Consider the following 19,202-nt stretch of genomic DNA (forward strand, 5'->3'; position numbering starts at 1 on the left):
AGAATAAATCAGCAGCTTTGAATCCAGATGATATCATTTGAGGACCTGGCCCATACGGGCTTCTCCTCCCTACCCCTCCCACCATGTGCTGTGTTTACTGACCTTCAGAGGGGCTCTATCTGCTTTCTTCAAACTTAGCCTGACCTACCAAAGTGTTTCCAAGTCAGCTACTAGTGCCAGCGAAAACAGAATTTTCACTTCTGGTAATCATCTTTTAAGACCTCCTCCGCAGAGCTAATCCAGATATTAATTGTTTATCAAAGAAAAGATCTGAGATGATGGAAAATATTAACCAGATTAACTAGTGTTTAGTGGCTTTAACAAGAGGTTGGGATTACTAAGAATTAGTAATTAAACAGAATATTATTATTTCTGATGAAATAGTTCTAAAGATGAAGCTATTAATCTTCATAATGGCCTTGGGTGTCAGGAGCAGCATATTTCACTCCATAGCAGCCTTCCTCATAGAATTATAGCACAACTACCAAAAGCTGTTTTACTTCAGTTTGACTAGAGAAATAAACCGAATGAGGGCAGCCCATCTGCCCTAACCCTACAGAAGGTCAGGAAGAGAGCGCACGCTGAAACCAGCTCATCCAACCCTCCGTTGGGTCCACAGCTGAATCACCCACTGCCTCTGTTTTATCAGCAGTGGTGTCAGAAACACGTATCTGACTTGGATGTCAAATTTTACAGTTATTGTTCAAATCCTCCTCCTGCTTACATCAATATAGAGCCACAGCAGCTTCTGCGTGGTGATGAGCAGAGCCCGGCCCACAGCAGAGAGTAGAAAGCGCTAAAATCCCTGCTTGCTGCCCACCATGAAGGGGCGTTTGGGGCCCTGCCCCTGTGTGCTGCGGAGGCGCGTGCAGCCCAGCTCAGGCTCCGCGGGGTGCCCTCCATTCGCGGCCTCGGCTCCGCTTGCTGGGAATCCGTGCGCACCGGGAGGAAAAGCTGCCCGGCTGCCGCGCGGCTGCCGGCGCTGGCCAGGCAGAGCAAGGCCGCGGGCAGGTGGCGAGGGCCCCGCTGCCACTTCGCGCGCCCCTCGGGGGCTGCTGAGGCTACGTCCCCACGAGGAAAATCCTGCACGGGGTGACTACAGCCCAAGAATTAAAGCCCCTAGCTGTGTCTTTCCCAAAACATCCCGAAGAGTCATCTTCTCTTCATGCTTTCCATCTGTGGAGACCCAGAGTGGACAGGGAGGGACAGGAGCCTCTGAGGTTCAAGCTTATCCTCTATAACTACCCTTACTTTCTTAATAAAGGCATGAGATTTTCCAGTAACATGTGATTCTAGGAGCTAAAGCTCTCAGAAAGATATAAATCATCCTGAGACTTGTGTAAAAAAATATGAGCATTCATATGTTGAAAACATAGCTTCACATATGGAGAAAGTCTCTTATGTCTCTTAAATCAGACAAATGAATGTCTCTTTTAATGTCTCTTAAATCAGAAAAAAAATGAAACCTGTGCACAAACTCTGTAGCTAAACTTGCCAGGTATTACAATGACTAGTAAGTTCCTATGTTAATTACTCAATAAATAAATATTCCTACTGCATGCTAGTTTGTGCAGGAAAATAATATATTCCCCCCAAAAATACATAGTAAATATCAAGGATATATACTTAGTTTCCTTCTTTTTTGTTTGCTTCCTGCTTAGACAGAGCTTGAGACTAATTGAAAGGAATATAAAAAACTCCCTCAACTCACGGTATTTATAGCCATGGACTCTAAAATAAGTCCTTTAACAAGAACAGGAAAGAGTAAAAATCAGCTTTGTTCACAAGCCAAAAATAAACATATTGGCAGTTCTCCCTGCCCTGTTTGCTATTGTACTAGAAAAGATTAATGTTTCTTTCACATCTCACTTTGGAAAATTTGAACTTCTTGAAAAAGAAAAAATTAATTTTTACTTTAAACCCATCAAGACAACAGAGTTATCAGGTTGTCAGGAAACAAAGGGAAATTTATTGGGTCAATAATAGCTATTTCCCTGAGAACAGCTAACAAATTGGGGGTGGAGGGAACAACCCTCTTCAGATGCTGCTGCTGCATATTATACATAAATATTCAGCTAGTATCCATTCAAAATCATCAAATTAGTTACAAAACTACTCTGTGGCCCAGGTAACTTAAAGAAAACTGCTATAGAACACGGAGTTGGTTTAAAACCAAGCCTGGGCAAAGTTGCCTCTCAGGTGTTTGCTGCTTCAGGGTCAATGCACAGCTACCCACTTCTACAGATGGGATCTCCATTGCACGGGTGGGTGCAGAAAGGAAATGTTCTGGGACTCCTCGAATTTCTGTTTAGATCTCAGTCTTCCTTTTGGAGGCAGGAAAGCTTTCAGTGATGGGCAAAAGCTGTAGAGAAGCCCTTTCAGACAAGTCCTTTCAGACAGGTGAGCTACCCTCAACACAAGCCTCAGAGCAGAGGTTTTGCAATCAGTTTAATCTTCATTTCTGAGGCCCAGATGTCAAATCTAAGGAGCACTCAGATCCCTTTAATATGAATCAGAACCCCTCTATTTTGAGAAGGCCCTTGCAAATCCTCTGGGCTGTGGGCAAATGCAGGGATGTGAATGTGGCCATTTACTGCACGGTGACAATGGTCCCCACAGCGTAATATTGGCCGCTGTAGGGCCAGCTTAGACAGGTCATGAGCTGTTCTGCCCTAGCATTTTACCACTGGTGAAAGCTGAGGATGGAGCCTCTGCTGCTCTGCCGGGACACGACGACACTGGCGGTACCTTTGGGATCCTCCTGGCCCGGCGTGTCGAGAGCAGCTCGCTCGCGGTGCTCAGGCTGTCCTCGTTGAGGCTGGATGGGGAGGAGGGGATGCCGAGCTGCGCCAGCAGCAGCATGTCGTCGTGGCTGTGCCGCTTGGGCAGCCGCGGCACGCGGTGGCTCTTCCGGTCCGACCAGTTCCCCACGCGCAGAGACTGGCTGCTGGGCTTGGAGGGCAGCTGCAGGAGCAAGAACAGCTTGAGCTCTTCCCGGCCTCAGCAACGCGGGCGGCAGAAGCAGCGCTCTGAGCAAGTGGGAGCTACGCGAGGCCACCACACCAGGCAAGCGACCGCTCTACAGAGCGTGCAGGAACACAGGGTTCAAGGCCAAAATTAAGAAGATAATGAAAGGATAATATCTAAGATTTTACTTAAGCTCTGTTTGCTTTGCTGCAATCTACAAGAGAGTAAGTCGTTTACTCCACCTTGCTCTCCTTGTTTGCTTGTGCACCTAATTGCCCTTCCTGTATCTACCTCAAATATTGCAGGAAGCTTGACTGATATGTCTACAAAAAGCACCATGCTGTCAAGCAACTGCTCACCAGCGTTTGCCAATATTCTCTGGCCGTACACCTGCAAGTAGTAAATGCCCCACTTTCTTAGGTACAAGGTTAATCAATTAAAGGGCATACATATGTTTTTATAGAAATATGTTTGTGTGCATGTATATATTTTATGTATGTGGGCTTTTTTTCCCCAGTTGCAGCCGTACAACCTGTCATTAAACCTAGGTGCCTCTGTTCATTTTCCATCACAAATACATCATTGTCAGTATTTTTTTTTTTTTTTTTATGTGAGAACTTAAAAATTGAAACTAGCAAAGGGGCAAGGGAGACGATTCAATTGCACTCAAAATGATCATAAGCCAACGCTTCCGAGGTCTCTGCTCACCAGAGGGTCTGCAAGCCAGGAAAATCCACAGCAGTGTATATTTTAGCAAAAGGAATTCTTTTGGACATGATTGTCAAAAGTCTGCTGACCTTCTGATCTCTTCCATCTTGTTTATCATGACCCATGACTGAAAAGTCATGTTGCTAATCCAGCTATGTTGCAAATGCTGGAAAAAAATGGGTGACAAATGGTTGCCAAAGCTGCTGTTCTTCGGGAAATGGAGACTCTTCTATTTCTGGTCACTGCAGAATTCTGCAGGCCCATATCGGACTTGCTGCTAGTGTCTCTTTGCTCTATGTACCAGAAGAATGTCTGTGCAGTTACAGCAGAACTGACAGAAACTCCCAGCTGCATTTCAGGAAGAAGCTACCACAGCAAAGATAGCCCCATTACTAAGATATCAGAGATCATTTATTTACTGTGTAACTCCACAGAAGTCACTTAAATCTATGTATCTTTTGGACATACTTTGTAAAAGAGATTTACTCTTTACCCTACACTTTTGCTTTATTTACAAGGATTTTCTCTGGGGCATGAACAGTATCGTACCATGGATCTATAGGGATGCTCTTTAGTTAGATGGTCTAGGAGCTATCACAATTCCAGTTAACACACACATACACACAGAGTACAGCCAAAAAACATTATGTGCAACGTGCCTCTCGCTATGAGGTTACCTTCACTGCTGCAGTTTGTTTCTCCTTGTTCTACCTCATCAGTCGCTTTCCACCTGCTGTTCCCCTCTCAGTAACTCTGCTCAAAGTGTTCCTGTTTTGTAAATGACATGCCAGATATATCCTAGGAATCCTGATCATACTTTCAGCTTTTGGACTGCAGTGCCCTCAAGGCCCCCAACACAGTAACTAAATGAAGAAATACTAGATTTTGTTTTAGCCCACTCTACAAGACCACAATATGATTTTTTGTGGGCTTTTATTCTATGCAACATATTTTTCATTGATTCAATGCAAAATGAACTTCATGTAAATGAATTTTGAATCTCAAAATTATATACACAAATATTTTTTTTCCTCATGAATCCAATTACCCCAAATAACAATGAAACATGACATTTTCCAGGTTACTGGTTCCACGAAACCAGGTTACTTTGGAAATTCAGCACAAGATGAAAAGTCTGCTGAGTACCTGTTCTTTGCTTTATGTTGTCAACAGAGCTCATGCAGCCGCCTTAGTTAAATGCACGCAGGTTTTGCTGATTATTTTGTGATTTATTTATGGGGGGAGGTATGCTTGGCCTTCTCCGTCTTACAAGAAAACATGCTGCACTGCACGGTACCAAGTTACAACAGGCCTCATGTAACAGCACATTTGCAAAACCAAGAAACTCAGTTCTTTCCCTGCTGCCCCTACTAAAGCCTCAGCTGTAAGCTTGGAGGCAAAACACAAAGCTGCAAGCTTGGAGGCTCAATCAAATTAAACATTAAGGGCCAGATTCAGCTCCCTGAGCAAGGGTGGAAGGATTCTGGCGACGCACACGAGGCTTTAACCAGCACCCCTCAGGGTTACTCCAAACAGCTTCTGCAAGCCAGGGCTGAGGCTGACTTGGAGCCGCCAAGAGCTTTTGCAGCAACAACTGCCGTATTTGAGCTCACTCTTTTCCCATTCTCCCCTTCTCCTTCCCTGCAGCTGCTCCTTCTCCCATGCCGTGCGCGATTCCCTGCGGAGCGTCCCGCAGGGCTGCGGGGCCCGCGTTACCTGCGGAGGGGCTGTGTATTTCCTGTCCTGCGGAGTCCACATCCTGTGCAAGGAATCTAGGGAATTTTCTGAGAGCTGATGGGATTTTCGGCCCGCGTGACGCCCTTTCAGCTCCACATCCTCATACGGGTTTTCCTTGGGTGACTCGCCTTCACATTTTTTTAAAAAGAAAAACAGACAGGAATGTATAAATAAAAAGAAAAAAATCATGTGAACTAAGTGAAAGGCTTTTATAAAGCTCCTCAGCTTTCAGCATGACTCATCCCTCTAGCTGCAGCTGGAAGTATTTGGACTAGGACTTGGCTATGAGGTCAACAAGCTTTTTTTTTCTTTTTTTTTTTTTTTTAAATAAAATGCAAAGATTTCATAAGATGTGCTTCTGAGCATCCCCAGCTGTGCATAATTTATTGATATGTAAAACCAAAGACACATAACTACTTTATATCAGGAGATGTTATCAACCTACAGCAGCTGCTCACAAGGCGAAGGGCATGGCAGCAGCAGCCGTTCTCAACACACCACCCTTAGACAAGGCAAGGCAGCTTCCATTTGATGCTACATTCATTTTTCCCTTCCCTCCAGGGAAGAAAGGAAAGAATAAACACCTCAAGTCAGCAGCGTCACAAGAGCAGATTGGGAAATGTGAAGGATAAGGTAACAATTTTTGCACTGGCCATACTGTGTCCTCCAAGCATTCTTTAGATGTCCCTCATGCTTTCTAATTAAGCAGCTATTCAGTTCAATTTGCCTAGAACTGATAGCTCCCAAAGGGCTATTCATCTAGCCAGTGATATATGGACACTTGAGCAGTCAATGCCTAAATGAGTTAAATGAAAAAAAAAAAAATCTAAAATGAGACTGCAGTCTTAAAACTGTTAGTGTTTGAAAATCAGAACCAAACTTTCTAATCCAGGTTTAACATATGAGATCTAATATCCTTCAGCTGCCACTTCTACACCTTCTGAATCCACTAACCTCTCACTAAGCTAAGAAACATGAAGATGAACAAACACCAGTAAACAGAACAATCTGCATCTACCGGGAATCATCCCCGCTAAGGGCCCTACTCAAATTCAAGGCAGCAATGTGCAGAACCTTGAAACATGCAGGAAGTTCAAAGCTTGTAAATCCACTTGTTTTTGTTTTTATATCTAATGTTGACCCTAAAACGTACAGTTTTAGAAAATATATATGGCAATTCAAGCTATTAAATATGAACTCCAAGAGAAAAACAGTTGTATTACATATTGTATTAATTGAAAATTGATGACAGAAAAGTATAGCATAGTTTATCTGCAGTAATGATGTTATAAAAATTGTTCATCCCTTTCACACGGATGAAAGCTGAGGCACAGATCTTTCCAGTGAGAGTAAGATCTGGATTAAACCTAGTACATTTGGCTCTTTTTGTTGGTTTGGGACAGAATGTTTCACTTCTCCTTTGCACACAAGGGAAGAGTTCGTGCTTCCTACCGCACTGCTGTGCCTGGAAGCACCGGCCTGCTTGATTCATTGATTACGGCGACAAAAGCTTCTGCTTAGCAAGTTCCCACACTCACATGTCACAAGCACTGAGCAAAAACACAATTTTACTTCAGCAAGGAATCACATGAAGATTTCTAATCAGCCAGAAGCACAAGTGAACATTTTAGTATTGTTTAATTAGAAAGCCAGAATAGCTGCTGCTCTTGAAGAATGTTTGCCTTGGCAGTCAGAGCTCATTATCTCATGCAGAGGGAATCCAGTTCTAGGGGCTCTGCTCTCATGGGCTGTCCACACACGCAGTGGAAGGACGACCTTCAGGTGCAGAAGGGACTTTGAGGAAAGGCCTTCTGAGGAGGGCAACCAACCAGAAATCTACAGCCACAAATGCTCCTACAAAACACTAAGCTACACAAGCCTTGGGAAGACTCCATAACTGATTGATTCCTTCTGCAGAAAGAAAATAAAGAAAAAAAAGCAGACAATTGCACACCAATTCTATTACTTGTAAGCTGTAGAGGTCCAGATAGGATAATCTCAACAACAATAAGTAGTAAATGTTGCAAAATACTCTTATGTACAGCTAATTGGACTGTAGCTAGCATAATAAAATTTCTTGTAAGCTCAAGTCAAGTACAGGTCAAGCAAGCATTTCAGAATGGATTAATAGATTTCAAAATGCCCGACTACATTAGACAGCAGTTAAACATATGCTTCCTTGCAAAAACAAATGTTATTACATTAGCCTGCACAGTATCCAAACTCCTGAGCAGAAACAAGTCCATTACTGAAGAGGAATCCCTTTAAAATGTACAGTACTTAAAAATTCTAGCTCAATTCCCTTTCCAAGATTCAATGTAAAAGAGAATTGCTTGAACTCAGTTAAATTTAACATTACCAAGGTTGACCTTAAATATTAAGTATAGAAACAGGTCCAGAGAAGTCTTGGATGGAGGAGAAGGGAGGAGCAAAGGACCATGCACAGAGGCTGCTTTCTGACTCAGATTCCCTACCAAAAGAAAACTCAGGCCAAATTCCTCCTCAGTGTAACATTGAGGTCAGTGGAGACAGTAAAGGAAAGATTTTAACTCTTTGCCTAGAGCTGTCTGAGTTCCTTCAGAAGACCAATTTACTGTTCAAGATATACAGCTTTATGCAGAGCATTTCTTCTATTTTTTTTTCTTTTTTTGCTTAAAAATCTAATTATTTCATTTGTTTCTCATTTTGAAATGATGCCTGGGAACAGAATATACTTCACTGATAAATCAATCTTCCCCCAAATCTCTGATGATGAAATGGCCTGATCAATCTGAAACAACTTGTTTCTTTCTGATTTGGTATTTGAACCAAGTTCTTTAGTTCCATCAGAGAACTAAAAGAGATCATTTATCGCCCAGGTCTCGAGCAGTTTCCAAATCTTAGATGACTACCATTTTTTAGTATATATGCTCTGCCGGGTAGAAGAAACCCAAGAGACCACACACGCAAAAACAGAACCAATGAGCACAGCTGCACTGCTTACCCAGTGTCAAGGATAAGAAGGACAAGAGACAAGAAACCCAAGACTGGAAGCAAGCTCAGCCCCCACTCCGCCTCCTGCAGGCACCAGCAAGTGGGAAGGAGCAGCCAGTAGCAGCTGTGGGACCTGCAGCCCTGGAAAGCTCTGGCGAAAGGCAGCACTGGCTGCTGATGCTGCAGCATGAACATGAGAACGAGTTCCATACAGCTGGGCTGGCTCCAGAGGTTTGCCTCCTTAGTCTCCACATTTCTCCTCTGATAGTGTCTCAACACTGTCACCCCTCCTGGTCTCAGAGACCAAGGCAAGGAATGTTTGCAATCTGCAAACTCTGCTGCTTTTGCTTTCATTAGGATTTGCTGCAAAAAGAAAACACATTTACAGAGAAAAAACAAGGAAACTTGCCCTGTTGCTTTCATGTGCCTGTCTCTGCTAGGAGCCTAAAGGAGAAACGCTGTGCAGTAACACAGGCTACGCTTGGCTTAAAGAGGCTGATCCAATGAGTGCACCAGACAACAGCAGACTATCCCTGACTTCAAAGGAAGCTGAATTAGATCCTGGAATGCATATGATTACACTTGATATCACCCTCTTGGCAAATACTGTTTGTAATCACCATCCCGGCTTCCAGATCAGTTCTCTATAAGCACTTTTGTTTCCCATTCTCTTGGATTCTACGTACCGAACTGCTGAGTTGACACGGAACATGTATCTACAGGACATTTGTCTTCAGAAGATCTCACAAGCAATGCAATGATTGGCCCACAGAGGAAAGAGAAAGAAGATAAAATAACCAGTGATCTTTAGAAAAGCCCTGAGGAATGCAGCGCCTTGAGCTTAAGCATTGATGAATTCCCTCCAGCAGTTGCAGCTCCTTGTGCTGAGCGGCTCCACACGTCAGCGCCACCGAGCCCCACTCCTCTGCTCTGCCCCTCACACGTGGCAGGTGGGAAGCAGAGGCACCCGCGGCAAGCCCGTCTCACTCTGAGAAAGGAGTGAAGAACAAGACTGAGGAGAGAAAAAAAAAAAAGGAGAAAAAAAAAAAAAAAAAAAAGCAGACTCTTCTCTATAAATGGCAGAAATCAGGGAAATTAACTCTTCCTTGATGGGAGAAAGAATTATCAGAGTAACCAAATAATTCACTGAGCGCTGACTGTAACTCCTGCCTCCTGCTCTACCATGAAGTGAAAAAAATCAACATCAGATACACACTAAGGGGAAGGACTAACCATATTTGTCTTGAGTATTGGTGTCTAAATTAGGAGGCAACGCTGCCAGAAAGCAGATACTGTCTCAAGAGAGTGATGCTGAATCCCCAGGCTGCAGCCTCTCCCCCAGCTGCACAGGCACCCCAGGCTCCTGATCTGTCTAACTTAGGCAGCTGAAGGGAGATGGTTTTAGCATCCAACAAATGACCGTATCTATATGTCCTGTATGCTATGGCATATACACAAAATATAGGGCAATTACTTTGTTTTACACTAATAATGAATGGGAAGATCAAAGCTTCAGTTGCCAGCCCAGAAGAGGATTAGGAGAAAGCCTCGATGTCCAGAGGCAAGGGGTGCAAATAGTGGTTATACATGGGTAGGAAAAGAGGCATGAAGAAGGAAATTGAGACTAAATACAAGTAAAAGTAGCAAAATGAATACTCTCCAAGTACTTTCAATGCTGGTGGCATCCATCTCCTAAACATTTTGCAGGTTTCTGTCACAGCAGACACAGGATAACAGCAGCTCCTTTCCCAGACAATCCCTTGATGCCATCACCAAATTCTCCAAGCGTCTTTTTCACTCCCTGCCCATGATCTCTACTAAGTTGCAGACAGATTGCAATGCAGGCAGCTTCTGCACCCCTGGTGCACGCAGGCCCTGACAGAAGGTTAGGATAAAGCACAACAGGGCACACAGGGAGCAAGCAGAGACAGGTGCTTGGGGAATTCTGCTTTTGCTGCCACTGATGATGAAGTGATGGGAATGGACCTGGGAGTGTTTCCACTGTATGAGGCAACAGTTTGGGACTTGCACATTGGGCAGATTTATAGCTGCCCTGGCACTGCTGGCCCACTTTGGTCTACAGAAGTGCTCAGTGGTGAGAACCCAGGTGCATTCTGTGCCTGCATTAGTCATTCACTTTATTCATAAAATTACATTAACACAAATTCACACCATCAGGGCTGGGGGGAAACAACCATCGGAATGTTCATGAGCATGTTCAGATCAAATAGATAAAACCCACAAAATCTCCACATTCTCACAAAGTATCTGAACTTAGATCATTAGCACCTAGATGAGCTCTTTCAGCACCACAGAAGCTGCATCAACGTGTCTCAGCTGAGGAATTTATACCAGGAATCTGTAGAGACAGGACCTACATCCATACCAAAATATAGCACAGACACAATGTAGCTGCTCTGAAAAGCTATTCCTTAATAGAAATAAGGTACAGATCATTACCTGCGTATAATCCTACCAGCCAGTAGGTCAGATCAGTACCAAATTCACAGAGAAGCAGCACAGTACCTTGCAGCTTGCAGTGCAGCAAGGTCTCCAGTGCAACTGGCCTTTGGAGCCCTGCTCCATGCAGTCTGTCAATACCAGACTGCACTTTCTGAGCTCTTCCAGCCTTGCTTTGCTGTGTGGCAAGTCCGCAGAGACTTCCCGCTCCCTGCTATCTCTGCACAGGACTGCAAGAACTTAGGCTTGTAATCATAACCAAGCATCAACTGCAGAAGAATAAGCATGGCTGATAAATGAATAAAACATCTCACCAAAATAAATCATCCATCCAACATTCAATCCAAAATCATGTGCATGAAAACAACTGATGAACAACTGTCAGCACAGTAGGAAATCTTCACGTCTAGGCCTGCCTGTGCTTTACTGAGGTTTAACACTGCTGACTTCAGCTCTGTCCTTGTGGATTTATGCTAGGATACAGGAGCGCAGCTTCATGCTTATTTTAAACTCCATTTTACTAACCTACATGGTGGACTAGAAAACCAGGCCATAAAGCTGGCAGGGACTTTCAAAAGAAGACGTAATGGATTGCATAGCTGTGAAACAAATTCCATGGAGGAAAAAACAGGAATCTGAGTAAAATCTGGGATGTTTATTAGAAATAACTGAAATCATGTATCTTGATGTAGCAACAAATCATCAGGCTGATCATCAATAGGATGAGACAGCCAAAATATTTGGCCTTTCTTTGACAAGCACATATGGATACTTTTTCATTTAATGTTCTCTGGCTGATATTACTCTGCACTGTCTATTATTAAAATAGTCACAGTTACATTTTCCAAAAACTCTTACGCTTTTTAAACTGAGAGGCAGACTAGAAGAAGAGGGAATATACATTGCCTTAATTACCACCTGCAGCATTTCGTATGAATCAGTCTTTGACTTTGACTAACAAGCCATCTAGAGACCTACTTACTGGTACGGGTTTGATTACAAGCCCAGAGTGTCACTTCAGAGAAGGGACTAGCACAGCCCTGGAGGCAGGACTGCATCTCTCCAAGTCTGCTTCAGTCCCGTAGCAGTTGGGCAATCCCCCTTTCTCCAAGATTTGTAGAACTGTTTTGATATAAGATGATAATATGACAGATTAAGACATGACACAAGATGATAATGTGACCAATGACAATGTGGCATGTGATGATGAGACTTTACTGGAAACATCAAGAGCCCCAAGTTTCTCTCTCTCTCTCTCTAACTCTATTCCACATTTACTGGAAGAACTTTGCAAATGTTCTAATTTGGAAGCAATGTCAAGCTGAAACATCTTCCAACTGGATCTCAGTCATCTTTTCTGCAGCTCTTGGCACTGATAATGGAAGACTCAGTAACTAAGATCTAAATCATCTGTCTGCCTGATATGCAGTACATCAGAACCTGAACAATTGATCCCTTTAGGAGAGATGAGGTGTCTTACCAGGAGGTAAAAGGAGCAACCCTGTGTTTGAGAACCAGGGACTGTCAAACCTCAGACATTCCCTCCGTGCCCAGGAGCTTGTTTGGGAACCTGCGCCTGCCCATTTGAACTGCCCAGGCACCCACCAGGGCTGGGCTGCTGGCCTCTCCAAGAACAGCACTGACTGGAGACATACTGCTCCATCGCCCTTCTTCCCAGCTCCCTTCTGCATTTTCACATATTGTGAGAAAGCTGAGACACCCAGCTCTGTCCATTTTAACATTTTCTCCACACTTGGGAGAAGACTGTACTTACCCAAGAGCAACCTGTCCCTCACCAGTTTTGAGGAGAGCTGGGCACAGCAGGAGGGCATTTAATTCCTGCATCTGAAACCTGTATGTAAAATTTATAGGAATGTGATTATACTCCCAAAAGTCAACTTTTCTAGGCCTAGTACCCATATAAGAGGTTAGGGATTTTAGAATGATTTATTTTTTCATCCAAAAACCATTACAAACACAGAATTAACTGTCCCATTATAGTGCAGCAAATAACAAGCTCTCCCCAGGCGGAAGTGAAATACTCAAGTGGATGAATAAAGGAAAACAGCTACAGGATTTTTTTATAATTAAACTTAGTCATGTTGAATGTCAACTGTAACAAGTTTCAATACTGTTCCTACAGAAGCACAATGATTAAACTGCTATGATCTCTCTCATGTCTCATAAAGTGCTCTAAATACTTGTTAAGAGAAGTTTGTTGAAAGGCTCAAAGTCTCCAAACCACGACACTGAACAGGCCCAGGGAGCTGGCGGGCCCACAGGAAGCCCTGGCCAGGAACTCACCTGCCCAGGAGCACAGACTCCAAGCAGCATTTTCACCAGCTCTGGGCAATGGCAGCCAACCAGCATGGTCCCACTCAGAAACCCATGCTAGCTTTGGAGATCCCCCAGCATCATCTCTGGGGACATCATTTAACTTTCTAGGCTGCTTCAGCTCTAGTTGTCAAAGCAGACGCAGCAGCTGCATCTCCTTTCTGCCTCAATACTTGTTCCTCTCCTTTTCTTGCCTTTTCTCCTCCACAAAGGGCCAGATTTTCCACACAATTCAACTATCACCTTTTTATTCAAAGCCAATCCAGAACAGTGCAACTCTGCTGACTGAGAACATCACACACTCCAGAGGAGCAGTCTGACTGGCTTCGTTGTTTCTCACGCACAACCAGAGCCTGAACCCAAGTTCTTTCTGAACCCAGTTTCTGAGTTGGGGAGAAGTCTGTATCCCATCAAGAATTTGTTGCTGCCTGTAGTGTCCTTAATGGGAAAAGACTGAACTGAACTCAAAGCCAAACTTTCAAGTTAACCTCTATCACTGCAGACAACACCAAAATCCAAACATCCAAAGGTTTACGGATGGAGTCTGTTAGATTCCAGAGCAGGGCCAGACTGCTACAGCCGAACCTCAGCTTTAAAACAAAAGCATTTCAGCTTTCAACATCGCATAGTAGCTGTGGCATTGGTTAGAGGAATGAGTTATTCACAGGAATTCGTGCCAGCTGTTCAAACGTCACACGCTTGTCTGTCCTTCCTCTTGCCCAGGTTCTCTCTTTAATGGCTAATCCATCCACCCAGGCAGCTCTCCAGGTTCCCTTTCTAGCTGCGGGACCTGCTTGGGAGGAGCAGTTCTTCAGACAGCAGGTATTTGTTGCCCTCTCTATCCCACAGTAGCTTCCAAAATGTCACTTGAAAATGCTTTTCATGAACAAAACAGTCCCTTATTGCTGATTATATCTACAAGATTAAACAAGATTTTACAACTAGAAGATTAAAAGGAAGGAGAAACGGCCTAGTCAACTAAGCACAGCAACCTGCCACCAAGCAGCTCTAAGCCAAGTTTTGACCCTGATGCCTTTTATCCTCACCCAGACCACCTAACTTAGGCCTTATATTGGGCCTACTATACGCCAGTGCCCTCTGCTTTGTATTCCTAGGGGCTCCAATCCCAGTGAAAAAAAACCAATATTTCTGCTGGACAACAGCAGACGCATTCTTCTTCACTAGAATTTGGTTAATTCGAAGGTTAATTCATTAGTATTGTCTTTTACACTAATTACACCATTTTACACTAATTTTACACTACAGACCACTTTGGACCATTGATATTTAGTAAGCAGACACCATCCTTTCACATGAGCCAGTGAGACTGAGCAGGAACCTTATCAGGGCAAGATCTCTCTGCACTACTACATAGGGCTGTAATAAATGCATTTTCATGCTAATTGCCTTTTTATTCCACTAACAAAAGACTACACCTGCTAAAAGAAGAATAATCTGGTAAACATACACCAAGGCTATATACTGAATAGTCCTCCCAGGACGTTAGGAATAGCAGAGACGGAAGAAACCCCAGAAATTTTCCTTACAGGATTGTTACGCATAGATCTTTAGGGAGGAAAGACATTTAAATTGCTTTCCTTCCTCTTGGGGAAAAAAGAAAAAAAAAGTGTTTTGAAGCAAGGGCTGTGTATCTCTCGGAGCAAAAGGCTCTTGCTTGGACAGGGCAAAAGGTCTGTCCAAGGCAAAAGGCACGGAGCTAAACGTGCTCCCTACCAGACGCGACACACAGCCCAGCTACGAGGGCTCTGCAGCAGATCTGGCTGGTGTCCTCTTCAGGGAAACTTCCACCTGTTCTGCTGCACCCAGCATCCCGAGCAGTCACAAACACGGCAAGGACACTTTCCTCAGCAAAGATTTCTTTAGCTGTATTTTAGGTCAGATCTGTGAATGCAATTTCTTGTACAAATAAAATGATAACTTACCTGTTTGCCTGTTTTATTAAACATGGTTTTATCATTTTTCCCCAAGTCAAACTTACCACTCTGTCTATAATTTTGCATTCCCTTTTTCTCACTCATTTTTTGTGATCTTTTTCTTTTAAGTGATCAAGTGCTTTCTTATAGATGTCAGGTGAAAATGTTATAGAAACACACAAGATTAAATAACAATATTTAAATATTTAATCTGAATTTAGGGGGAATAGCCTGGGAAACTGAAACCATATGGCACATATGACAGGAAATACCACTCTCCACCGGCACAACAGAAGTAACTGCCTCAGACATCTCTTAATAGGATGATAGTTTCTTGAATTCACACAAAGCCAAGCATGGTTTCCCCAAATGGATCCATAAAGACACATCAATTTTGGTCTGATTAAAGAGTCATTCAAAACCACAAGCAGCAAAACAATGTTACGTTTACTGCCACATTCCTGTGAGTGCTCATACAGATGAATGAAGTCCACATGGTTCCTTGCACATGGAATACTGCCCTGATTAGTAGCAGGAATGTGCACCTCCTTATACTCCTGAGTCTTGATTAATGCAGGATGGATCATTACTTCCCAATCCAGTATCTGTCTTGAACTTCACGTATAATTTTTTCATCTGTTAACATGTACAACCATATTACAACTTCACAACTTCACTGGATTTCAAAGCAGAAACCTTTTTGCTTTTAATATACCTTAAGACTCCTTTTTTAAAGTCATCACTCAACACAGACTGCTCACAGGATCTCATTATTGTTCTGGTCATTAAAAAGCGAGGCCTGGAAGGGCACGAGCAGTACCTGTGCAACAGAGAGGGCAGTCGTGTAGGACCTGAAAAACACTGGGTGCACCTGACATAAGGAGGGAAGGCTGAGAGAGCTGGGTGTGCTCAGCCTAGAGGGGGCAGCTGATTGCTGTCTTCTGCTACCTAGAAGACTTACGGAAAAGATGAAGCCAGAAGGGATGCGAGATAATGGCTACAAAGAGCAACCTGAGAAGTTCTGACGGGATATAGAGACCTTCACGGAAATACAAAGAACAAATTCCTCACAGTGGTGGTTAAGCAGCAGCACAGGGTGCACAGAGAAACCTTCTTGGGGTATTCTGAGAACTGAAGCAGAGGCAGCCCTGAGCAACCCTCTCTCAAGCAGAGCCTGCACCAGCTGACTCCAGAGGCTTTTCCACCCCAGACTGGTTGGGATTTTATGTCTCATAATAAAGTGCTCAATGCATTGCACAAGATTCACAGACTTTCTTTTAAGGGGACTTCAGACCTTTATACACTAACTGTATTAAAAGTATTAATTGCAGGAAGAGAAAGCTTTATTAAATCTATTATGACAGTGGCAATGTTTGAGCTACCTACAAGAATGAGGGTGAGCAGAAGGTTCAATGGGTTACAGACCAACACTCCCCCCAGCACCTTTAATGCAGTTGTTAGCAAAGGAAACCTAAAGTGTCAGTGGCAAAGTCCTTTCCAAGTTTGAAACAGCACATAAATCTACCAAAAAAACCCTCACAGGCACCCAGCTTGCCTAAGTCCAGAAGTGCTACCTGGAGAAGGGGGTCTAACACTACTGGTATAAATTATGCAGATGCAATCCACAAAACCATGATAGTTTCCTTAAAGTTGGTGATGGAATTACTTCGTCTTGTCTTTAATCACCCTTGACAGATTATTATAATTATACTGATTTAGTATTCCCCTCGCCTCTGCCTATATTGAATAAAGCACTTTGGAAAGAGACTGTTAAAAAGCAGCACAACACAATGAAGTTCTGTGCCTCTCCACAGATCTTTCCACTGCCCTGCCAAAATGCACCAATTATAATACGCAGGGAGCAAGCTTACAGTTCCATGAGGTGGAAGAGCCCATTATGATTTTGTTTTATTGAGCCCAACATTCCTTTTCATTTAAAGAAAGATTCCTACCCAAACTGAGCATTTTGTTCTGATTCAAACACAGGCAAGGGAGCATTGCCACCCGCGGCCGCTGGTCAGAGGGGAGCAGCGCAGCACACAACGCGCTTTCCAGGGCGCACTGCATGGCGGCCCAACTGCTCGGGAAGGTTGGGGATCGTGTAAGAATCACAGAATCATTAAGGACTGTTTGTACAACAAACAAACAATCCCCCTTCCCCTTTCTCTCCTCTCCCCTCAAAAAAAAAAAATCTAGTTTTAATTAATTAAAGGAAGGGTAATTATATCTGCCTCTCCTCTGGCAAAGCTTGTCTCATGAACCTAGAGGACAAAATCCCCAAGACTATGCTCTGAAATAAAAACTGATGACTGTATGTCCCTACAGCTTCTCAGCTTCAAAGGATGCTGCCAATCCAATGACTTCTTGCTTGCTTGAGTCCCATTTTTCTCTATCTCCTTTCAAAACTACAATATCAATGAGAAGTTGTGAGAAGAAGAAAACTGGGATGTGCTTTGCCACAGCCACTAACTCCAGAGTGCATCTCAGAATCATCAAAACGCTCCCTGGAAAGGACCACTCAAAGTCCATCAGGCCAACCTCCCACTTGAAGAAACTTCCCACAGAAACTTCAGGGTATTCCCTGAACACCCTCCCAGACATGATGATTTCGCAGCCTGTCTGATCAACTTCTTCCAGGGCTCCAGGGTTCTCCTAGTGAAATCGTCCTTGCTGATGCCCAAGCGCAATCTCTCAAGCTGTTATTTGTGGCCATACCCTTTGCTATAGTAATTAGCACAACCAAGAAAAGTTTGGCCGAGTTGCCTTTTCTGCCCTTCAGACACTTATAAGCAGCTATCAGATTGACTCTGAGCATTCTTTTTAGCAACCAAACAAGCCCAGCTTCCTCAGCATCTCCTCACGGGACACATTATATAGGCTTCTATAGAACGTTCTGTCTCCTGACACACCTCCAGTTTTCCACAGATGAAGTTCATTGTTCAAGGTAAAATAAAGTACCCTTTGTGTATTCACTGTAGCAATACAACACTGAAAGAGTTAAAAACAATGCAGAGATGCATCACTTATGTGGAAAATCTGTGCTCTGAAGGGCTGCCCAATTTTCAGTAATTATAAAATCTTTTTTATGTTGAAAGAATGTATGCATAGGCCATACATTTCCTTCTAAGACCAAAAGAAACATGTTTTTCTTGTGAGGCTTAATCAAAACAGTGTTTTCGTTGTGCATTCCTGATGGCTCCATAGCTAAAGGAAATTAATTTTTCTTTAACCAGCAGTTGGGACTGAGAGGAGACTAGGAATGGTGCTGCAGACGACTGCTTTGGGGCAGTCTACAGAGGAAGGCCGAAAAGCTCAGTCTGACTACACAATCCTGCGAGGATAATCTTGCCAATGGAGAGTCCTGTGAACTCTGTATCTGTTTCACTTCTTCACATTTCTACACCACTCATGGCTTAAAGCCAAGACTTTGGTTAAGAAGAATGATCAAGTTCTTGAAAGGCATGACAAGAAGTTGACCAACCAGTCTGTTTCCAATACTGCTCAATGAGGTCTGAAGCAGTCAAGACCTCCTGCATGCAGACTGACAGTTATGTTAGCTCTGATGCATCAAGCCCATTTGCTCTCAACTCAAAACCCTCTCTACTGACAGCAGTTGAATGTTCTCATATAGGGCATGTTCACCAGTGCATTTTCTGAGCATCTCCAAGCAACATTCTACTGTGAGTCCATGTGCCGCAACAGGTCCTTACCTACAATGTCTTCATAGGCATTTTCTTCTAAAGTGCTCTTGGATCCAAATTTATGCTGGCTCTCAGTCCCATTTTCCGTTGGGGAGGGAGGGTACAAGGATTGCAGACTTGAAGCATCCTCAAACTCAAAGGATTTTCTGAAGTTTAAAACAACAAGTAAAGTAATTAGTAACTAGAATGCAAGTTGACCCAAATATTTAGCTGAGTATATCTTTGCTGAACAATGTGCATAAAGTGACAAGAGAAAAAAAAAAAAAAAAGAAAAGAAAAAAAACCCTCTTCTGCCCTACTAACTTGTAGAGGGGTCTCAGCTCCTATATTCATAATAGTCTTCAATATAACATCAATATAATGCCAACAATATTTTTGACATTCCTAC

At 43.3% G+C, this 19,202-nt stretch overlaps 1 protein-coding gene across 3 annotated transcripts in view; it reads right to left on the minus strand.

Annotated features, from left to right (window-relative positions):
• The window catches only part of ST5 (suppression of tumorigenicity 5), a 92,221-nt gene that overhangs the window by 34,645 nt on the left and 38,374 nt on the right, over positions 1–19,202 (minus strand). For all 3 annotated transcript variants that reach the window (XM_026034662.1, XM_026034661.1, XM_026034663.1), the window contains 3 exons: positions 18,824–18,960; positions 5,392–5,540; positions 2,749–2,964 (listed from right to left, as the gene is read on the minus strand). In XM_026034662.1, the coding sequence (XP_025890447.1) occupies positions 2,749–2,964; positions 5,392–5,540; positions 18,824–18,960 (502 nt within the window). The remainder of the gene's footprint in view (positions 1–2,748; positions 2,965–5,391; positions 5,541–18,823; positions 18,961–19,202) is intronic.

The sequence above is a fragment of the Nothoprocta perdicaria genome, unplaced genomic scaffold, assembly GCF_003342845.1.
Source record: "Nothoprocta perdicaria isolate Ctin4 unplaced genomic scaffold, notPer1 scaffold_15, whole genome shotgun sequence".
NCBI classification, from domain to species: Eukaryota; Metazoa; Chordata; class Aves; order Tinamiformes; family Tinamidae; genus Nothoprocta; species Nothoprocta perdicaria.